General features: G+C 37.9%; 1 protein-coding gene across 4 annotated transcripts in view; it reads left to right on the top strand.

Moving 5' to 3' along the window:
• The window catches only part of SCEL (sciellin), a 276,458-nt gene extending 262,791 nt beyond the window's left edge, over positions 1 to 13,667 (top strand). For all 4 annotated transcript variants that reach the window (XM_062195295.1, XM_062195297.1, XM_062195296.1 and 1 more), the window contains 5 exons: positions 1,365 to 1,436; positions 5,096 to 5,170; positions 9,044 to 9,152; positions 11,408 to 11,510; positions 12,865 to 13,667. In XM_062195295.1, coding sequence (XP_062051279.1) covers positions 1,365 to 1,436; positions 5,096 to 5,170; positions 9,044 to 9,152; positions 11,408 to 11,510; positions 12,865 to 12,881 — 376 coding nt within the window. In that variant the 3' untranslated portion in view covers positions 12,882 to 13,667. The remainder of the gene's footprint in view (positions 1 to 1,364; positions 1,437 to 5,095; positions 5,171 to 9,043; positions 9,153 to 11,407; positions 11,511 to 12,864) is intronic.
• Positions 13,668 to 21,218: the final 7,551 nt, after the last annotated feature.

Raw genomic sequence — 21,218 nt, 5'->3', positions numbered from 1 at the left:
TCATGATTGCTAATTAACATCTGCTTTTATTTGAGATTTATGGGGAAAGGTATGGCTTAAAAATATGAACAGAATATCAGGGGAACAGACACAAAAATGTTATACAAATACTCAAAATTATCTTTGTGCTCTGCATTGACTAATTCTCAGAATACTCTGAAAGTAGCCAAGGCAGTGGTAGGTAAGAATAAAATAGGAGAAGCAAAGAAATTGTGCAGAAGTATATTAAGACTGCTTTAACATTTATATTGCAACAGTTACAGTTCAGAAAGGATAGACAGTAGTCCTCTTTTATCTGCAGTTTTTCTTTCTGCTATTTCAGTTACCTAAAGTCAGTCCAGGACTGAACATGTTAAATGGAAAACTTCAGAAATAAATAATTCTTAAGTTTAAAATCACGTGCCATTCTGAGTAGTGTGGTGATACCTTGCACCATCCAGCTCCAACCCACAGAGAAGTGAATTATCCATTGTCACTTAGTAGCCCATCAGTCACTTGGCAGCCACCTCAAGTTATCACATCTACTGTTGTGTTATCATAATGCATGAGTCCATGTAATCTTTATTTTACTTCATAATAGCCCCAAAAGTCAACTGTAGTGATTCTGGCATCTGGAAATGCCAAAGAGAAGCCATAAAATGCTTCCTTCAGGCAGTGAAAATGTAGAAAGTACAAAAAGATATTTTGAGAGTGGGAAAGAGAGAGATCACATTTGAAATACTTTTTAAAAAGTTTTATTTAAGTTACACAAGTTTCATGTATTTTATATATACAGGTTTAGGAACATAGTGATACATAGTGATATTTCTCACCTTATATTCCCTCTTGCCCATGCTCTAGCTCTTCTTCTTCCTCCCTTTCCCATTCCCACTCTTAATTTTTGCAAAAATCTACTTTCAGTTTACTTAATGATTGTAAAGTTAATCCTGCACTAAGTAAAAAGAATTCAACAAATATTATGAAGAAAAAAAAAAAAAACACTGTTCCTCAACAGAATAGACAAGGGCTATAAACAATCATCAAATCATAAAATGTCTATTCCACTCCAATACAGTACATTTATGACCACATGTAGTTATAATCATTCTATTTTGTGAAGTATTATTGTTAATATCTTATTGGATATAATTTATAAATTAAACTTTATCAAAGTTGTGTGTATATAGGAAGAAAACAGTGTACACAGATTCTGACACTACCTGCAGTTTCAAGCATCTGCCTGGAATCTTAGAACATACCCCAGCAGATAAGGGACACTACTGTACAAGTATTACTTTTTGCATTGAAATGGATAATAGCCTTTATGTTTTTATTATCCTTGTAATAAAACCTTTAAATGTTAAGTAAAATGGTTTGTATTGCAGCTCCAGTGCTGGAACCAGGAGTGCCGGGCCGAAGGATACTGTTGTGTATACAAGGACGTATGTGGAGAATAGGTACTACTTCAAATGTTTTGCTGTATTTTATAATTTTGACGTGGTCTTTATTTAAAAAGAGATGCTATTACTTTAGGGTATTTTTTTTCAAGTAGAAGACTGTGTTGAGGTCGTGGTATATCATTCTTTATAATGCTTTCAATATTAAATAGTTGGTAAATAATCATAGTCACTGAAGGGACTAAACAATATTTTAATAAAACATATGTATACTTTTTAAAAAGATTTATTTATTTACTTTGAAAGTTAGAGTTACACACACAGAGAGAAGGAGAGACAGAGAGAGAGAGAGAGAGGTCTTCCATCTGCTGATTCACTCCCCAATTGGCGCTACAATCAGAGCTGCGCCGATCCAAAGCCAGGAGCCAGGAGCTTCCTCTGGGTCTCCCATGTGGGTGCAGGGGCCCAAAGGCTTGGGCCATTTTCTGCTTTCCCAGGCCACGGCAGAGAGATGGATTGGAAATGGAGCAGCTGGGTCTTGAACCGGCATCCACATGGGATGCAGGCACTGCAGGTGGTGGCTTTACCCACTACACCACAGCACCAGCCCCAAACATATGTATGCTTAATAGAATTCCCATGTGTGGGTTCTCACATAAACATATATAACTGCATGATTATAGTAAGCTTTATGAATTTACACAAATATTTCTATATGAATTTGGAGCCCCGCTTTAATTTGAAATAAGGGATATAATTAAGGAGATGCATTCTGACCCATACTACAGAGAACTGAAGTCTCATGAAGTCTTCTGCTTGGAATGATGGATGTTGAGGAAGATTTCAATCAGTCAGGGATTTATAATCCATTTGGTCTTAAAAGAGTATAAAACAAGGGTTGGCCCAATTGTGGAGTAAGATAACAAGGGGCATGCAAATGTGGTTGTATGTTCACACGTGTTCATCAGAGCCCATTTCAAAGAGGCCAACTGTTATATAGAGAAGTGTTCTGTGTAGAGCTACTGAGAGGCTTCAGGAAATTCCATACATGTCAGGAGACAGACAGACAGACAGAGTGAACTTCCACCCACTGTTCACTCCCCAAATGTTTGCAGCCTCCAGCACTGGACTGGAGCCACAGTCAGTCTAGGTCTTCAGTGGAGGTGCAGAAATGTAATTCCTTGGGCCATCACTGCTACTTCCCAGGGTGTACATTAGTGGGAAACTAAAATCAGGAGTTAGAGCTGGGGATTGAAACCAGACACTCCAGTGTGGGACACAGGAGTCTTAACTGCTAGGCTAACTGCCCACCTCCTGTCTGCCTTTTAATTAAACTAGAAGATACAGTACAACACATTAGTACTCTATACTTTGTGTGTCTGTGTGGGTGCAGTCTGTTGAAATCTTTACTTAGTATATTCTAAGTTGATCTTCTGTATATAAAAATAATTGAAAATGAATCTTGATGAAGAATGGGATGGGAGAGAGAGTGGGAGATGGGATGGTTGCAGGAAGGAGGGAGGTTATGGGGGGAAAGCTGCAACAATTCAAAAGTTGTACTTTGGAAATTTGTATTTATTAAATAAAAGTTGAAAAAAATATAAAGTATTTCAGAGTAAACTTTAAAATAGCAAGTGGTTACTATGTCTGATAAGTAGTTAATAAACTGATAAGTAGTATCAAGTAAAATTTCAATGAAGGCAAGAATCAAATATTTGCAAATAGAATGAAAATAGTATAATCATTTATTCTATATTTACCAAATAACCTCTCTCACACATTGTTAGCTTTGTGGGATAGCCCACCAACCCATTTTGCCTTTGAAAGAACTGTCTCATGGGAACTAGTACCAAACAACTATAACTTCTTTTTTTTTTAAAGAATCAGTATTTTTAGAATTAGGAATATTCTGTAAAACACTATATTCTTGGGTTTTTGATTTATTAACTAGATGAACTAAAACATACTTATTTAACTATGATGGCTATAGTTTATTTTTAAAAACTCCATCGCATATATATATATATATATGTGTGTGTGTGTGTGTATCTATGTATACCTAACACTCATAGATACACTAATGATACTCTAGACCAGTGTCATTAGCATCACCTGGGAACTTGTGAGACATGAAAATGCTTTGACCATACTCTTGACATGCTAAATCAGAAACTCTTTGGTTGGGGCTAGAAATAAGTTTTACCAAATTCTTCATATGTTTTGGCTACATATTCAGGTTTAAGAACCACCACTACAAAGTTTAGAATCAATATTATGGTCTTTTAGGCCAAAATTTTGTAGGCCAGAAAACTCTGGGAGGACTGGGTGGCCACTTCTTTTTGTAACATTTTATTTTAAAGTTTATATATTTATTTTTATTTGAAAGGAAAGAGGGAGCAGGAACTAAAGGTGGGGTGGAGTAGGGGGACTTCTATTTGCTGGTTCACTCCTCAGATGGCTGCAATAGCCAGGACTGGCTGGGCTGGTCCAAAGCCAGTAGCCCAGAACTCAATCCAGGTCTGCCTCAAATGTGGCAGGGACTCAAGCACTTGAGCAATTATCTGCTGCCTCCGAGGGTGTGCGTTAACAGGAAACTGGATTGGAAGCGGACTTGATTTCCAGTATGGAAAACGAATGCTCCAACTAGCAGCTTAACCACTGCACCACAACACCTGCCCTGCCCTGCCCCACGTCTTAGTCTAACAAGGATGATGATGCACCTCAAACACCCCTTACGTCCCCAAAGTCTACACTGATAGACCCTGCAATATCCTAGAGAATCTCTGGAATCACATTTTCAGTTGAGTCTTTGTTTCCCATTTATCAGTGATGGAGCCTTGGAAAAGTGACTCTCCAAGACTGTTTCCTCATCATCAAGTGACACTGATGACATGCATCCTTCATAAAGATGTGCAAACTGTTACTTGGCATTGTCAGGTTAGATGTAACATGAAGTAGCTTTTTGTTCCGACAGCAGTCTGCCTAGGGCAATTTGGAGGGAGATATTTCTCATTAAAAATTCCAAATGAGGGCTGTGGAATTATCATTCACTGTATGAAATAATGGGAACATATTGCTTCCATTCCTAACATGCTCCCAGGTAGCATAAGTGCTTGGGAAGCAATTATAAGGAGCCAGCTGGCTAGTGTATGGTGGATTCTATTCTTCTCTAGGAAAGAATGGGATTTACAAACTGGGGCACTCTACAGGGTGGAAAAGAACTTCAAAAAGTTACACTTCTTTTGCTTTCATTCTAAATTATTCTTTCTTGAATATTTTCAAATTAAATAATTCTAAGTTCAAGAATCTCTATTTCTTACTGTGAATGGCATCAGTGTGTATGCACTGTCCCTGCTTGAGCTTTGTGTGTTTTCTCTATTTTAGGCTTCATATGGTGTTCTTTTAGTAAATAAGTGAGGGGCAAGAATACATTTAAGGAAAAGTGGTGAATTCTTTTCCTGTTCATGCCTGTTCCTGTACTCTTCCCCCTACTCTCTGCATTGTAGCTATGTCAACCGGGAAGTGGCTTGTGTATCAGTGCTTTTACACATTAAAAAATGCAAGGTGTCACTGTATCATCCTGTCTTGTAGTATCACAAAGGATAGTAATAATAAGTTGTGTGAGGGAGTGGGAGTGCATCTCCTTACTTGCATATCAGTATTTATTTCAATACAAGGGGAATGGCCTGATTCTCATATGTCCATCTGTTTCTTTATAGTAAATCACCAAAGGATGGCTATCAGGAGATTATCTCTGGGAAATACATACAGACTGTGTATTCCACTTCAGATAGGTGAGTATGTCTATGTCTCCATACATAGAAGTATGTACATATATGTAATGGCACATGTGAGCACATACACACATACATACTTATATATTCACCAAGTTCATGGAAAATTCACATTATCTTTTTATTCCATTTAAAATAGACATTTTAGAACCCCTTTGTATATATATTCTTGTGTCCTTTGTCCTGAATGATGCCATTTTTGATGCTAATTGTTCTATCTATGTGTGAACAGAGCAAGCCACAGCCACCACACCCAGGAACGTATTTCTGTGTGTTTCTTGCCATCCTGGCTGTTGCTGCTCTCTGAGCTTAACGCACGTTATTCCAAAAGACCTTTCTGTGCCTGACAGCTGCTTCCCAGGCCAGCCCCTCTGCTGCTGGGGATTCCCAGGAGTCCCCAGTGCTGCCGCATCATTAGCAGCTCAGCCTTACTGCATCGTGAGGCTGTGCCCTTAGCCCTCCCTCCTTGTCTTACAGACAGCTGCGTGGACTGCTGCTGTGACCCTCTGTGGACCCAAGCTCGGTTCCCAGGGGTGGGGTTATGATGAGTATTGATCTAGAAACTGGCCCTATGCCAGGCTCTTGCTGCAGAGATCCTCTTTAGCACTTACTGTTCAGAGGTACATAGGTAATACTCATGGATGTGTGGCCTGCATAGTTCCAGTGGTAGAAGTGAAAATAAATAATTAGCATTTATCCCAGTCATTACAAATGAGCTGTAATGCAAATGTCTGATATTCCATGGATGGTGTTTTTCTATAGGAATGGTGGAAGGATGGTTTATTGAGGAGAAGGTCATACCTTATTTTTATTTGTAGCCTCAGCTTCTATTGCAGTGCTTGGCACGCACCCAAGAGATACTCATTAAATATTTTCTGAAAAAAAATGAATGCATATTTCATTTGCTAAGAAAAATATGGATGGGCCAGGCGTCAAAATGATACCTGCCATTTTTTAGATTTATTTATTTATTTGAAAGGCAGGCCATCCGAGAGGGGAGGACAAAGAAAGAGGGAGAGGGAGAGGGAAAGGGAGAGGGAGAGGAAGAAAGAAAGGGAGAGAGAGAACTTTTCCATCTTTTGGTTCACTTCAAAAAGCCTGTAGCAGCCAGCATTGGGCCAGGCTGAAACAGGATGAGCCAAGGCTGGATACATTAGCAGGAAGCTGGATCAGAAGCAGAGCAACTGAGACTCTAACAGGCACTCTGATATGGGATGCTGGCATTGCAAGCAGCATTGTAACTTGCTATGCAACAACATTGGTCCCTATCTCTTTTCTCACCCTTTTACAAGATCTTACCCCTAACCAGTGCTCTTCTTAGTATTCTGCCTTCAGGTCACATCTCTCCCAGGAATAAAGTAACCCTCACAAGCATTACAACTACAGGTACTGTCTAGTAGCAAAAACAGAAGTAGATTATCCTAATGCTTTGAAAAGATCGTTGACCAACCACATGACCTTAGTAAGAACAATACTAACCTCAGAGCTTTCCTTGGCTTTGTATTTTCATTGTTAAATCAGGTAAACATTCTTCATAAAAGTATTGTTAGTATGAAGAATGAAAATCCTGTTCCTAATGTGGCCTTTGACATTTTCTTACTTATGAGTGCAAAAGTTAATTCTCCACAAGACAAGTCAAACAACTTTTGTTGTTAAGTGCATGAAATTGGCTATACTTCTTAAATAAACACCTCAACCCCATTTCTCATTTCCAGTGCCTTCCCACTTTAAAGAAATAAGACAGATTTCCTTTGCACATGCTCTATGGGAACCTGCTCCCCCAGAATATCAATTGCTATAACACATTTGTCCACCCTGTTCACTTGGCTCAGAATTCTTCCATCATGCCCCACAACCTGTTTCATTGAGCCTGCCTTGAGAGCTCTTCATCTTCTAGCTGTTACCCATATGACACTTTTTGCTGACAAACCTTTCCTAGTTTCACCCTGAGAGTTGATTTTTCTCCTCAGTTGCTCTCCTAACTCTGTACATCCCCATGCTAGGCTGCCATCATTAAATCGCACACCTGGCTTCCCCAGTGGAAATGGAAGCCTGGGAAGCCTGTCTCATTACTGCTTGTATCCCCAGATCCTAGCTCCGTGGCTGTAAATGGACAGATGCTGTAGGCCACCTGTTTTCTCTCTCTCTCTCTCTCTTTCTTTCTTTCTTAATTTATTTGACAGGTAGAGTTATAGACAGTGAGAGAGAGAGACAGAAGTCTTCCTTCCATTGGTTCACTCCCCAGATGGCAGCTACGGCCAGCGCTGCGCTGATCCGAAGCCAGGAGCCAGGTGCTTCTTCTTGGTCTCCCATGTGGGTGCAGGCGCACAAGCACTTGGGCCATCCTCCACTGCCCTCCTGGGCCACAGAAGAAAGCTGGACTGGGAGAGGAGCAACCAGGACTAGAACTCGGTACCCATATGGGATGCTGGTGCCACAGGCGGAGGATTAACCAAGTGAGCCACGGCGCCGGCCCCAGGGCACCTGTTTTCTATGCTTGTAGTCCTAAATGAGGAATCTATGTGTGTGTGCACATACATATGCAGCTATGACAATAATCCATAAGAATATATTTGTCAATAAGCAACAGGCTCTAGAGTGAATTGAGATAGGAAAATATTTCTATATGTGAGTATTCAGAAGAGGTTACTAGAATGACTCAAATCAGACAAGTTTTATATATTCCCTCTCATTTCCTGTTCCCTTCCATTTTCCCCTCCTCTCTCTGCTTCTCTTCCTGAGCTTCATGGTAGATACATGGCTCCTCAGAATGTCTACCTCATCGCAATATGGTGAAGGACTCCATAGTCCTCACAGGCAGCCAAGGACTCCAGACCATGCTGCCTCCATTCAAATCCTGCCTCTGGTACTTGCTGATTGCATGGCTGCTGCAAACTACCCTTCTGTGCTTTGATTCCCTTTTCAGAAGCTGATGATAAAAATAATAGTGCTGGCTTCTCAATGCCATTGTGAAGAATAAGCAAGTTTATGTAACTAAAGTACATGGAAAAATGCATCGCACCCATGAAGCACTATCTAAGTATCGCCTGTTTCACCACTCCTTTATGGAGCTTACTCTGGAGATTTCAAGCCTGCATGTAGATGCTCAGAAACTTGTAAACCTGGCAAGGTTCCATTTAAGACAGTTGTGAGGACTTCTGAAGGGAAAGGAATTATTTCCTAAGGCTCTGGTGAGAACCAAGTTTTTGGACTGCTAATCACATCTATAGTTCATTTATCGATGTATGCTTTTTTTTCCAAAATAAACAACATTTTTTTGTCTTTATCAAATTGCGTCAGGATTATCTTCCTAGAGAGTTGAAATTTTGTCATAATAGATCTCCCTGTGTCCTCAGCCTTACAATGACAGCAAGAGGAATGTTCTGGGGACTCTGGATGCTAGAGTCCTGAGTACTGCAGACCCATTAATTGTGAATTTATCAACACACACTTGAATGGATTTCTATTTTGGGCCTACTGACTGTTTAGAGATTTAAAAATTTATATTCTTCTGAAGCATATTTTTCCATGTAATTTCTAAGATAATCTATGGAAATGAAAAGCTTCAAGGAGTACTTATGACCCAGTTAAACTTGGAAACGGCACATCTTCGTCTTGCCCAGATGTACTCTGGATTGCTAATGAATTAATAATTTGGGACTTTCCCTTATGTTAATTCTTTGACACCATTTTTGATAACTAGAAAAATCAATTCTATTAATGGAGTATATAAACCCTGAACTTTCCTTGATGTTTGTGCAATTTCCTGAAGTACCATCAATTTAACATACCATCTCCATGTGACTCTCCAAGGACTAGATCTGTCTTTTGTCTGATGGCAAATTTATTTTTTCATTGCTTATGTCTCCATAGGTCTGTCATTGAAAGAGATATGTGCACTTACTGCCGTAAACCCTTGGGTACAGAAACGAAAATGATTTTAGATGAGTTACAAATTTGCTGCCATTCCACTTGCTTTAAGGTAAAGATATGCTTAACTCACTGAACTAAATGTCAAATTGTATAATGACAGGAATAAAAATAAGTATTTAATGAAATACATGGAATGAAGTTAAAGCTTTCAGAAATATTATAATCCATATTAATAATGCAGTACTTAAATAATTCTTGTTAGAGTTCTGCAGCCTAAACCTCAAAGGTTGGCAATTACTATCTTGATTTTAGGCTTAGAATTTATTACCAGTACATTTATTCACTCCTACTCAAGAGTTTTAAATCTGTGATAATCATAAGCACTTCTTTTTATAAAAGTTTTGGTAACATTTTGATAAATAATGCATTATCTAAAATATATAATGACATCAAAAACAGAAAATAAATTGAGAAAAATTTATATTATGTGGTTAGGACTGATGAGTTTTATGAGTTGAGACACAGTTTGCTTTGGGGAACATGATTAATTATAATTAATTGTAGCTTAATAAATAATAAAGCTTTCATTAGGAGAAGGCTTCACAGCTTGTGTTTCGTGGGCTGTTTTGTTCCCCCAGTAACATTGGCGAGGTGAACATTACGGTTTCTGATGTAATTGCATGAGCACTGACCACGGAATCTGAAGATATGAGTTCTAGTTCTGCCTTTATCACCAACAGTAGATGTGTGGCTTTGGAAAATCACGTAACTCTGTTGTCTTACCTGTAAAATGAGGTAGCTGTCTAAATCAGTGGTTCTCAAAGCTAGCTGTACAAAATAATCATCAGGGGGAGATTAGAAAGAAAAATAGAAAGTTGGGGACAGTTAAATCAAGAGGCTCCGAGATGAGTCCTGGGTATTAGTATTTTCAAAAGCTCCTTAGATTATCTGTCTATTACAGGCAGTTTAAGAAACATTTGCCCAAATCTATGGGTACTTTCTAGTGCTGGCATTTTACTGTTATTGCAAACCAACCCTTTTAATAGATATGATACTTAAAAAATTATCTATTTATTGATTTGAAAAGCAGAGTTACAGAGAAAGAGGGGGAGAGACAGAGTGATCGTCCATCTGCTGATTTACTCCCCAAGTGTTTGAAATGGCCTGGGCTGGGCCAGGCCAAAACCAGGAGCCTGGGTCTCCATCTGCATCTCCCACATGGGTGGCAGGGGCCCAAACACTTGGGCTGTCTTCCATTGCTTTCCCAGGTGCATTGGCCGGGAGCTGGATTGGAAGAAGAGCATTTGGAACTCAAGCTGGTGCCCAAATGTTGCTGCTGTTGCAGGTGGCAGCTTGTCCCACTGTGCCACAAAGCTGGCACTGATAGTTTAATTGATTGCTTCTCCTCCACTTACTTTCAAATGGTGACATATAGCAACCAGCAATATGGTTCCTCATTTTGACTAAAAAATAAATCTAATGTAGATTTCTATATAAAATTTGACCTCAAGTTTGAATATTTATAACATGAAATATTTTCATTGGTTATTAAATATATTCAATTAAACAAAGCTCTTTATTTAAAATTATTATGCAGAAAACTTTCTAAAACAACAAAATTCATCTACTATTGCTTTTGATAAATAAGCATAATTTTCATTTATTATATTTTAAATGATTTGTTTTAATTTCAGTGTGGTTTTAGTATATGACTAATTCAGAATAAGGGTGTTCCTCATGCTCCTGGGAAAAGATGGATTGTACTATAGCCATGGCAATAGAGAACTACCTGAACTGGTATAAACTTGTCAAGTTGATCTATGACAATTTGCTTCTGAAAGCCCACCCATCAGTGACAACTTCATGCTTGTCATTCAGCCAATCAGCAGTAGGCAAGTCTGAAGCAGAGGTCAACTCTCCTCTCTCAATAACCAACAAAATTCAAAACAACCCTCCCCCCCCAAAACCATGTAAGATCAATGATTTGTTTTGCTCAGTGCAGTTGTTTGCGGATAGCCTAGCTCTCCTTGTGTAAACAAACAATAAATTATTATTTGTCTTTGAGATATTGAGTCATCTTGTCCTTGGCATAACCAGTATTCGAAAATTTACATCTATTTCATTAACTAAAATATTTCTGTGATATTCCCTGACATCTATTTCCATGACATGAAAATGCTGTGGGAATATATTTGAAAAAGTTGTCACATGGCTTAGACACAAGAATTATCTTAATTTCCTTATGGTTTGTCTAGAGGTTCCATCTGACCGTTACTATGAAGGATAGTATTAAATGAATTGAAAAAGGTCACTAACGCCATTGCTCTAAGAATATAGACTTAATTTGCAATGTTTCCTTTTAAGTGTGAAATATGCAAAAAGCCTTTGGAAAATCTACAGGCAGGTGACAGTATTTGGATTTACAGACAGACAATACATTGTCAACCTTGCTACTCTAAAGTTATGGGTAAGTACTGTACTCTGTTAGCTAACATTAACGTGCATTTGGTGTTGTCAAAAACAATGTATTTCAATAAAGTAAGACTATTTTATTATGTTTAGCTCAGAATTCAGCTGCACCTAGTTACAATATGGTAGTAAATTTTATATTATTTTGTTTAATGTTATAAATCAATCAACATTTATATTATCTACTTATATTATATCAGATAATAGATGAAGCTAAGCAAGGAGGTAATTTATTTTAGAAAATTTTCAATGTTTTTCCAAACCCAAACAGACCTTCTCTGTTCAAATAAATGTTCAAATTGGAGTCTATTTCTGTCAATTACTTTTTAGATTAGAATATATGTTTAAACTAATTTTGTTACTGTGATAAATGTCTTTTAATGTTACTTTCAAATGCAATGTTTAGAGGTAATTCTATATAATTCTACATTAAATATGACAACTAAGTTTTGAAGTCAGTTTAAGATGAATGTTACTATAGTTTGACTTATTTTTAGCATAAATAATGTGAGAAGGAAACATTAACGTTTTCTCTAAGCACAAAAGATTTGAAAGATGGGAGCACTACATGATAAATTAGCAAAATAATGTCTTAATGAAACCTGATTGTTTTTAAAAGGTAGTATGAATGTTTCATTTTTGAATTCAATAGTAATTAGATAAAAATAACCAAAATGATATTGAGGAGATGTCAACAGCATATTTTATTTTGCTGATATCTTGATGTAGAAAATGAAAGAGGAACATTTGGGATCCCTACATGGGATCCAAAGTATGGCTCTTTTATGACAAATGTGTGATCTTAATGAGCTACTGGGAGGCTACAGCTGGAAAATGCTCTGAAAAATATTCAGTAACCCACGTTCCATCAGGCTGCAAAATCAATTACAAGAACAAACCTAATTATATTCATACTTCGTCTTCTATTTTTTACTTTCTCCAGACAGTTCTCAAATTCACTTTTCATTCTAATTTAGCACAATCCAGTATTATATCATAGCTCCTATTAGCATGGTGGAAGCTCTAAAACTTCCAGCCTCCCAAGTATTGTTACCAAAATCTCAGATGTCTTTATGGCTCCTGCCTTGCCTATGTATACTCCAGAGATCTTGCATTTTTAATTGAACATCCATGTTTAGAAGACAAGATTTTTAGGCATCACATAAATATGTCTATATGGTATTGGGTAGTTCATATATTACAGTATAGCCAAATGCCACAGTGATCAACTCTCCAGAGTAGAAGGAAAACTGGAATGGTTAATCTACCATAACCCCATGGATGAATGGTTGTTTAGTTATTCTGTACTAAATTTGCATATCTAACTGTTATTTTCTTTAATTTTTTTTCAGCAAAGTGGATTCAATAATTCTTGCATGTGGAAATCAAGATGAAAAGCATTCATTAAGGAATTAATAAGTTTAATTTTAAGAATATATAATCCAGAAAAGCTTTTACACTGAAGATTTATATAAAATTAATGATTCTGCTATTACATAAATAATCTAATTGCCTGCAATAAGGTCATAAACATAAAAAAAAATCTGACTAGATTTAGTGATAAAAAATTTGTGTGGTTCCAGTTGCTAATGTCAAAAGAATGAGCTTCTCATGGCAGTTAGTACTGTCGGCCCTAGCCAGGTCGATCCCTGCTCTACACGTGGGTTGTGCATCGTGATTTCCATTGCAGCCACACTTCTCACGTTCTCACCTTTGTCTTCCTGAAATGAATTCACAGATATTGACATACTGACAAAAGAAATGCCAATTAAGATTTCCATATGAAGCTTTGAACAAAGATGCTAACATTAAAAAGTTGTATGGACTTCAGAAGATAAGTTAAAATTTCCAGATCCCTGAGCCATAATTTATAACAAGAGGGACATTGAACACAATGATTCCGACAGTCTCTTTGTTCCTCCAATTTTCTGATTCTAAAGCAAGTTTGAGTTTGCTTATGTGTATGCTAAGCATTTTGCAATAGAACATAGAAACAATTTAATCTCAATGTCATCCTTCAGCTTATCACAGGCATGGTTTTTATAGCCTGCATTTAAAAAGATAAATAAATTTGTGGGTAATAGGTAAAATCATATGGCATTAATAAATTGTTTACATATTATAATTCATTAAATTTTCTTTGCATGTATTTGAAAATATGGGTATACAAATAATCTATGAGAAAGAATAGCTATGCATTATAAAGACATGTTCCTTAGCATGTTACTTGTATTCTTAATACATAGCACTTTGTATTTATGGAAAGTTTATAAAAATAAAATGATCTGTCAGCTATCCAGTATCCTTTTGTGGAGTCTATAATTCATAAACATTTATTTTTGTCAATTATAGGGATCACAATTTATTATGTTTCATGCTGTGCTACTTAAATTACTTTTTTAAAAAAGTTATTTATTTGAAAGTCAGAGTTACACAGAGAGAGGAGAGGCAGAGAGAGAGAGAGAGGTCTTCCATCCGATGGTTCACTCCCCAATTGGCCACAATGGCCGGAACTGCCCGGATCTGAAGCCAGGAACCAGGAGCTTCCTCCAGGTCTCCCACGTGGGTGCGGGGCCCAAGGACTTGGGCCATCCTCTGCTGCTTTCCCAGGCCATAGCAGAGAGCTGGATTGTAAGTGGAGCAGCCAGGTCTTGAACCGGCGCCCATATGGGATGCCAGCATTTCAGGCCAGGGCGTTAACCCGCTGCGCCACAGTGCCGGCCCCTAAATTACTTTTTTTAGAAGAGAGATTTTTTTTTTTTAAGATTTTTTAAAAAAATTTTTAAAAGAAAGATTTAGTTATCTATTATTTACTTATCTATTTGAAAGGCAGTTACAGAGAGCAAAGGCAGAGACTGAGAGAGAGAGGTCTTCCATTTGCTGGTTCACTCCCCAGATGGCCACAATGGCCAGAGCTGTACCAATTGAAGCCAGGAGACAGGAGCTTCCTCTGGGTCTCCCATGTGGGTGCAGGGGCCCAAGCACTTGGGCCATCTTCTATTACTTTCCCAGGCCATAGCAGAGAGCTGGCTCAGAAGTGGAGCAGCTGGGACTCAAACCGGCACCCATAGGGGATGCGGCACTGCAGGCAGCGGCTTTACCTGATACTTGTAACAGCTCAAGCTTTAGTTTTTACTTTTTAATGGGGCTTTTTTTGGGAAGAAACTGAAAATCCGATAATCACATGAGAAACAAATATTATTAAAACTGAGAAACGAACCAAACCATTCTATATGCATTGGTGACAACTATTTCTCAAACAAAGGCTTATTATGCATGTTGAGTGTGAGTGAACTCTGGGGGGAGTTTTAATCAATTAAAAGGCTGACATAAATTATGGAGATTGAAGTATGATCATGCATTTTACAACTGTTTATAAATTCAAGAATTTTTCTTTTGTAATAATTCATGCATTTTTCCCTCTTAGGTACTGGGCAACAAAGTGTTAAACACAAAATGTTTGTCAAAATACACAATGTATAATTGTCCTATAGAGAAGGAGCCAGAAAAAAACAATTAATAATAATTTGATATTCATTCACTCATGCTTGCTGAGAAGAAGTAGTAATTGAGCCATATGTTTTATTGTTTTTTTATTACATGCTATCAGAGTGGATCAAAAGAGATAATTTTCTTAGAGTTGACATTTCATTGTGGAAAAGGATGGTAGAAACAATATCCCTGCCTTTTATGTAAAATATATTAACATCTCAATGCTTTTGTAGTAATTAAAAATTATCTGAATATAATTTTAAAAAGTGTAAAAACCTAAAGGGAACACATTTCTCACTTATCTTTAGCTGTTTAATGGGCCCTTTCTTCTACAATAATGTATTAAATCAAACCAAAGGATGTTATAAAGATGGAATAAATACAGAGCAAGGAGAAAATGGCTTCTGATTCACCAGAACCATTTCATTATGTTAGGTTTATTCTCACTGTGGAAATGACAGATTCCTAAAACAAATTGGAATATCTTTTTTTTTTTTTTTTTGCAACCAGTAAATTATGTAGTGATTGATATACCTTTCCTGGGGGCAGTTGTCTAAATCTAGGAATCCTAGGTTCTGAATTGCATTGTTAATAAGAAAATATCTGTAAAAGAGAATAATAGCTGCATCATGATAATATCCTTCTGAGAAAGCAAAAGAATATAAATAAAACAATATCAGAAATACAATTTGTTAAAATAGTATTCAGTGCTTTGAAAGGGCCAAGAAGTAGGAATTGAGTCAAGAAGCAATTTTTACACCCTGAATATAAATCACAACTAATGTATGTGAATGCTGAGACAGTCTGGCTACCAGTCTGTGTACTCTCAGACTTGTTTACTGTGATGGAAAATCACGAGTGTTTGAAATATTTTCCTATTGAGTTTGGTTCAGAGTACCATTAAAACAACTACATGGCAAACTAACAATGATATTGATTTTTTTCTGTACAACTGAATTGTTATTTTGGTACAATGTAAGTAAATTACTTTTGGAGTTCCACCTGTTCCATAGTTTCAACAGTTCTCAGAGGTACCCATAAATATCAGTACTAACTTGGGGAAGAATTGTTTTTCCTTTTTCCTGGACCTATTTCCTCCCACTTAAATTGTGGGTTTTAGAAGTCAGCTTTCTAATGTACCCATGAAGGTTAACATCACATGGTTGCATTTCTGCCACACCCTGTTCTAAGATTACCTGTTTTTGTTAGCTGCCTAAGGGTTGTTAAATGTTTTGTGTGTACTTCAGGATTGCATTTGAATTTATCACAGCACAAAACTTGGACACAATTCTGTTCCTTAATTACTGAATCTTGGTAGGGCCATTTGAGAAATGTGTTTGAACATTAGAGAAATATTCAAGAAAATAGGTTAGGTAATGATTTCAGTTTTGCAAGAGTAAGTGAGGAAACTGAATATCATCATTGCCTTAAAAGTGCCATCTGTGAAGGATCTTTAATTTTTTTTTTAGATTTATTTATTTTGAAAGTCAGGGTTACAGAAAGTGGGAGGGAGAGACAGAGATCTTCCATTTACAAATTTACTCCCCAGAGGGCCACATTAGCCAGGGCTGGGCCAGGCCAAAGCCACCAATAGGAGCCCAAGTACTTGGGTCATCCCTCACTGCTTTTCCTAGGCCATTAAATAGGACCTGGGTCAGAAGTGGAGCAGCTACATCTTGACCTGGTGCCCATATGGGATGCTGGTCTTGCAGGTGGCAGTTTTACTCACTATGACACAACACTGACCCCTGGTTCTTCAATTTTTTTTAAAATTTTTGATTAACATATAATACTTGTAAATTTTTATGTATACTGCAATATTTCTGCACATGTGTACAGCACAAACTGATCATATCAGTCAATTAGCATTTCCATTTCATCATTTTTAAAGCAAAATATCCTTTTATTTGAAGGCAGAGCGAGGATAAGACAAAAAGATAGGAAGAGAGAGATTTTTCATCCACTGTTTCATGTTCCAAATGCCTCCACCAGCCAGGGCTGGGCCAGGCTGAAGCCAGGAGCACAGAACTCCACCCAGGTCTTCCAAATGGTCAACAAGGACCCAAAGCAGCCATTATCTGCTGCCTCCCAGATTGCACGTTAGGAGGAATGTTGGATTGTAAGCAGAGGAGCCGGGACTTGAATCAGACAATTTGATGTGGGATGAAAGCATCCCAAGCGGCATCCCAAGCTGTGACGTAAGCCATCCCCTATTTTTCGTGTGTGTGTGTGTTTGGAGCCTGCTAGCTCTTCCCTTCCAGTTTTATCCAGGATGTACTACATCATTATGAACTGTAGTCACCCCATTGTACTGTGGAATACTGAAAAGCAGTATTTCTACTTATGTTTCGATATTCCTTTTTCACCTCTTTCTGTCCCCTTCTAACCTTCTAACCCTTCCTAGTCTCTAGTGATTGCTATACTGAGTTCACATTCACTTTTATTTTTAATTTGGGAATGGTCTTTAATTTTCTTGCTTCTGCATTCTCTTGATACATACTTCTCACTAATACATTTAGGTGCCCAGTTGTTTTGGGTTCTTTAAAATATATGCATGGCTTATATTCAACCATAATTTATCCATTCAGCCCAGGATGAAGTCTCTTACCTGGGCAAAATGAATCCACAGGTATGCTGGATGACACTTCCACGGGGAGAGCCGCTGTGGTCTGGAACAGGTGACAACTGGAGTGGAAACAATGGTTCTGCGTGATGTTTCTCACCTCAGCTGAGGCACTGAAGATCAAGTCTCTGTGTTTTCCAAGCATAAACATTAAACAATAAGCCAGCATCTTTTCTGATCTACAAAATACTTCTTACAGGAACCTTGAAAGCTCACCATGTTCTCTTCTTTGTTGCAATATGAATAGAGTATCTAGTGAACAGAACAGGCAGATACATGTTTCTTAACAGTTATAGTTTGTTAATCTTACATCCTGTCCCAAGAGAAACTGAAAGAAATGAACTTCTGACCCATAAAGGCAAATTGGACTGAAAGTCTCCCACCAGAAAATGTCCAGGCCCTAAGACCAGTGTGACTTTTTTTTATGATTTAGCAATAGAAAGACTTCCATGGGCTGGAAATAGTGAATATAAAGAAATGAGCTTGAAGAATTAGACATGGTAGTTTTTTCTATTAAAGAAGTTTTAACAGACATTAAAAATTGCACATATTAATAGGGGATCTAAAACATGTTTTGATACATGTATACATTTTTCAGTATATTATCATGGTAAATATATCTGTCTCCCGAAGCATTTAACATTTATTGGTGATGAAAACATTAAAAATCCTACCTTCTAGGTTGTTTTTAGAATATATGACTCATTAAAATTCTCTATGGTCACTCCACTGTGCAACACCAGTGGCTAGAGCAGAGCAGATCGGAAGCCGGAAGCCAGAAGCCAGGAGTTTCCTCTGGATTTCCCACGTAAGGGCAGCAGCCCAAACACATAGCCATCTTCTGCTGATTTCCCAGGCCCTAGACAGAGAGCAGGATCGAAAGAGGAGCAGCCAGGACATGAACCGGCATCTGTATGGGATGCCAGAGACACAGGTGGAGCCTTAGCCTACTACACTGCAGTGCCAGCCCCAACACTACTGTACCTGATATGAGATCATCATTTTGAATACTGTACATATAATGAGATCATGCAGCACTTGTCTTTCTGTGCTTGGTTTATTTCACCTAGTACAGTGACCTGCACTTTCATACATGTTATTACAATAACAAGATTCATACTTTTTATGGCTAAGTAGGAGTGCATTGTGTATGTGTACCTCATTTTCTTTATCCTTTCATCAGTGGATGGACATCTAAGTTGCTTCCATTCTTGGCTAATGTGAGTAGTGCTGCAATAATCATGGGATTGCAGGTGTCTCCTCAACAGACTGACTTCATTTCCCTTGGCTATATACCCAGAGGAGGGATTGCTGGATCATGTGTGATAGCTCTTGTCTTAGTTTTTCATAATGTCTGTAACTAATTTAAATTCCCACCAATAATATACAAGGTTTCCCTTTTATCCACATCCTCATCAGTGTTTGTTACCTGTTGTCTTTTTAATAATAGGCAATCTAGCTGGAGTGAGGGGATGTCTCATTGTGGATTTGATTTGCATTTCCCTGGTGATTAGTCATGTTGGACATTTTTGTATGTACCTGTTGGTCATTTGTATGTATTTCTTTGAAATATATCTGTTTACATCTAATATATATGTTAAAATTGGATTATATGTGTTTTCTTGCTATTGAGCTATTTTAATTCTTCATACATTTTTGCTATTAACCCATTGTCAGATATATAAATTACAAATACTTTCCCTCTTCTGTAGGTTGTCTTCACTCTTTTTTTTTTCTTTTTTGACAAGCAGAGTGGACAGTGAGAGCGAGAGCCAGAGAGAAAGGTCTTCTTTTGCCATTGGTTCACCCTCCAATGGCCACCACGGCCGGTGTGCAGCACCGCGCTGATCTGAAGGCAAGAGCCAGGTGCTTCTCCTGGTCTCCCATGGGGTGCAGGGCCCAAGGACTTGGGCCATCCTCCACTGCACTCCCTGGCCACAGCAGAGAGCTGTCCTGGAAGAGGGGCAACCACGACAGAATCCAGTGCCCCGACCGGGACTGGAACCCGGGGTGCCGGCGCTGCAGGCAGATGATTAGCCTATTGAGCTAATCTCTTCACTCTTGATTATTTCCTTTGTAGTGTTGAAGCTGAAATCCCATTTGTCTGCTTTGAATTTTGTCTTTTGTGTTTTGAGGGTCTGATTCAAAAAATCCTTGCTCTTTCCAAATTTCTGAAGTAATTTTCATGTTATTACTCTAGAAATTTAAATTTTGGATCTACACTTAGGTCTTAGATCTACTTTTAGTTGCCTTTTTACATAGTGATCTTAGTTGACTTTTTACATGGTGAATAATAGTTTCATTCTTCTGATTTATATAACCCAGTTTCCCTAGGATCATTTGTTGAAAAGACAGTCCTTTCTTCAGTATATGTTCTTAGCATCTTTATCAAAGATAAGTTGGTAATATAGTTGTGTTTACTGCTGGGGTTTCTAGTCTGCTCTACTGATCTATGTATTTTTTTAAAGATTTATTTTATTTATTTGAAAGGCAGAGGCATAGAGAGAGAGAGAGAAGTGTTCCATCCACTGGTTCACTCCCCAGATGGCCAAAACAGCTAGAACTGTGCCCATCCAAAGCCAGGAGCCAGAAGCTCCTTCTGGGTCTTTCACATGGGTGCAGGGGCCCAAGGACTTGAGCCATCTTCCATTGCTTTCCCAGGCCGTAGCAGAGAGCTGGGTAAGAAGTGGAGCAGCTGAGACTTGAACCGGCACCTATATGGGATGCCAGGGCTGCAGGCAGAGGCTTTTCCCTTTACACCACAGTCGGCACTGTATTCATTTTTAATCATAATAACATACTGTTTAAATGACTGTAGTTTTGCAATATATTTTAAAGTCTGGTGATGTAATGCTTCCGGCTCTGTTCTTTTTGCACAACATTGCTTTGCATATTCATGATCTTCTTTGGTTCCATAGAAATTTTAATAGTTTTTTGCTAGTTTTGTAAAAAATATCATTAAGATTTTGGTAGCAATTACATTGAATCTGAGATTGCTTTGGATACTATGGCATTTTAAGGATATTGATTCTTCCAATCCATGAACACAGCATACTTTCTAATTCTTTATGTCCTTTTCATTCTTACATCAGTGACTTGTACTAATCATTGTAGAGGTCATTCACATCTTTGATTAAATTTATTGCGGAGTGGGCTTTTTCACAGCTATTGAAAATGAAATTGTTTTCTTGATTCTCTTGTAGGTAATTTGCTGTTGTTTAAAAATGCTACTGATTATTGTATGTTGACTTTGTATCCTGTAACTGATCTGAAGAGGATCTTTCTATGAATGGCTTGTTCAGAAATTCTGAATGTTGGAGACTTTGTTAAAAGATTTTCAATTTTTAAATTCTACACCTTTTGTAGCTCCCCTGTCCAGCTCAGTGTGTCTGTGTTAGAGCTTTTAAAGCACATATGAAGGCTTAGACTCCCAAGCCTGGAATCCATATTCCATAGAATCCTGCCATCAGTGATGCCCAGTGTTGGAGCTTCTGTTAGAAGCACCTTAATTCTTTGGAACAACATTTGTAGCACCGCTGTCCAGCACAGTGTCCGCATCAGGGCCTTTTAAAGCTTTATCAAAAGCTAGGA

The sequence above is a fragment of the Lepus europaeus genome, chromosome 6 (assembly GCF_033115175.1).
Source record: "Lepus europaeus isolate LE1 chromosome 6, mLepTim1.pri, whole genome shotgun sequence".
NCBI lineage: Eukaryota > Metazoa > Chordata > Mammalia > Lagomorpha > Leporidae > Lepus > Lepus europaeus.
This window is presented reverse-complemented; position numbering and strand designations above follow the sequence as displayed.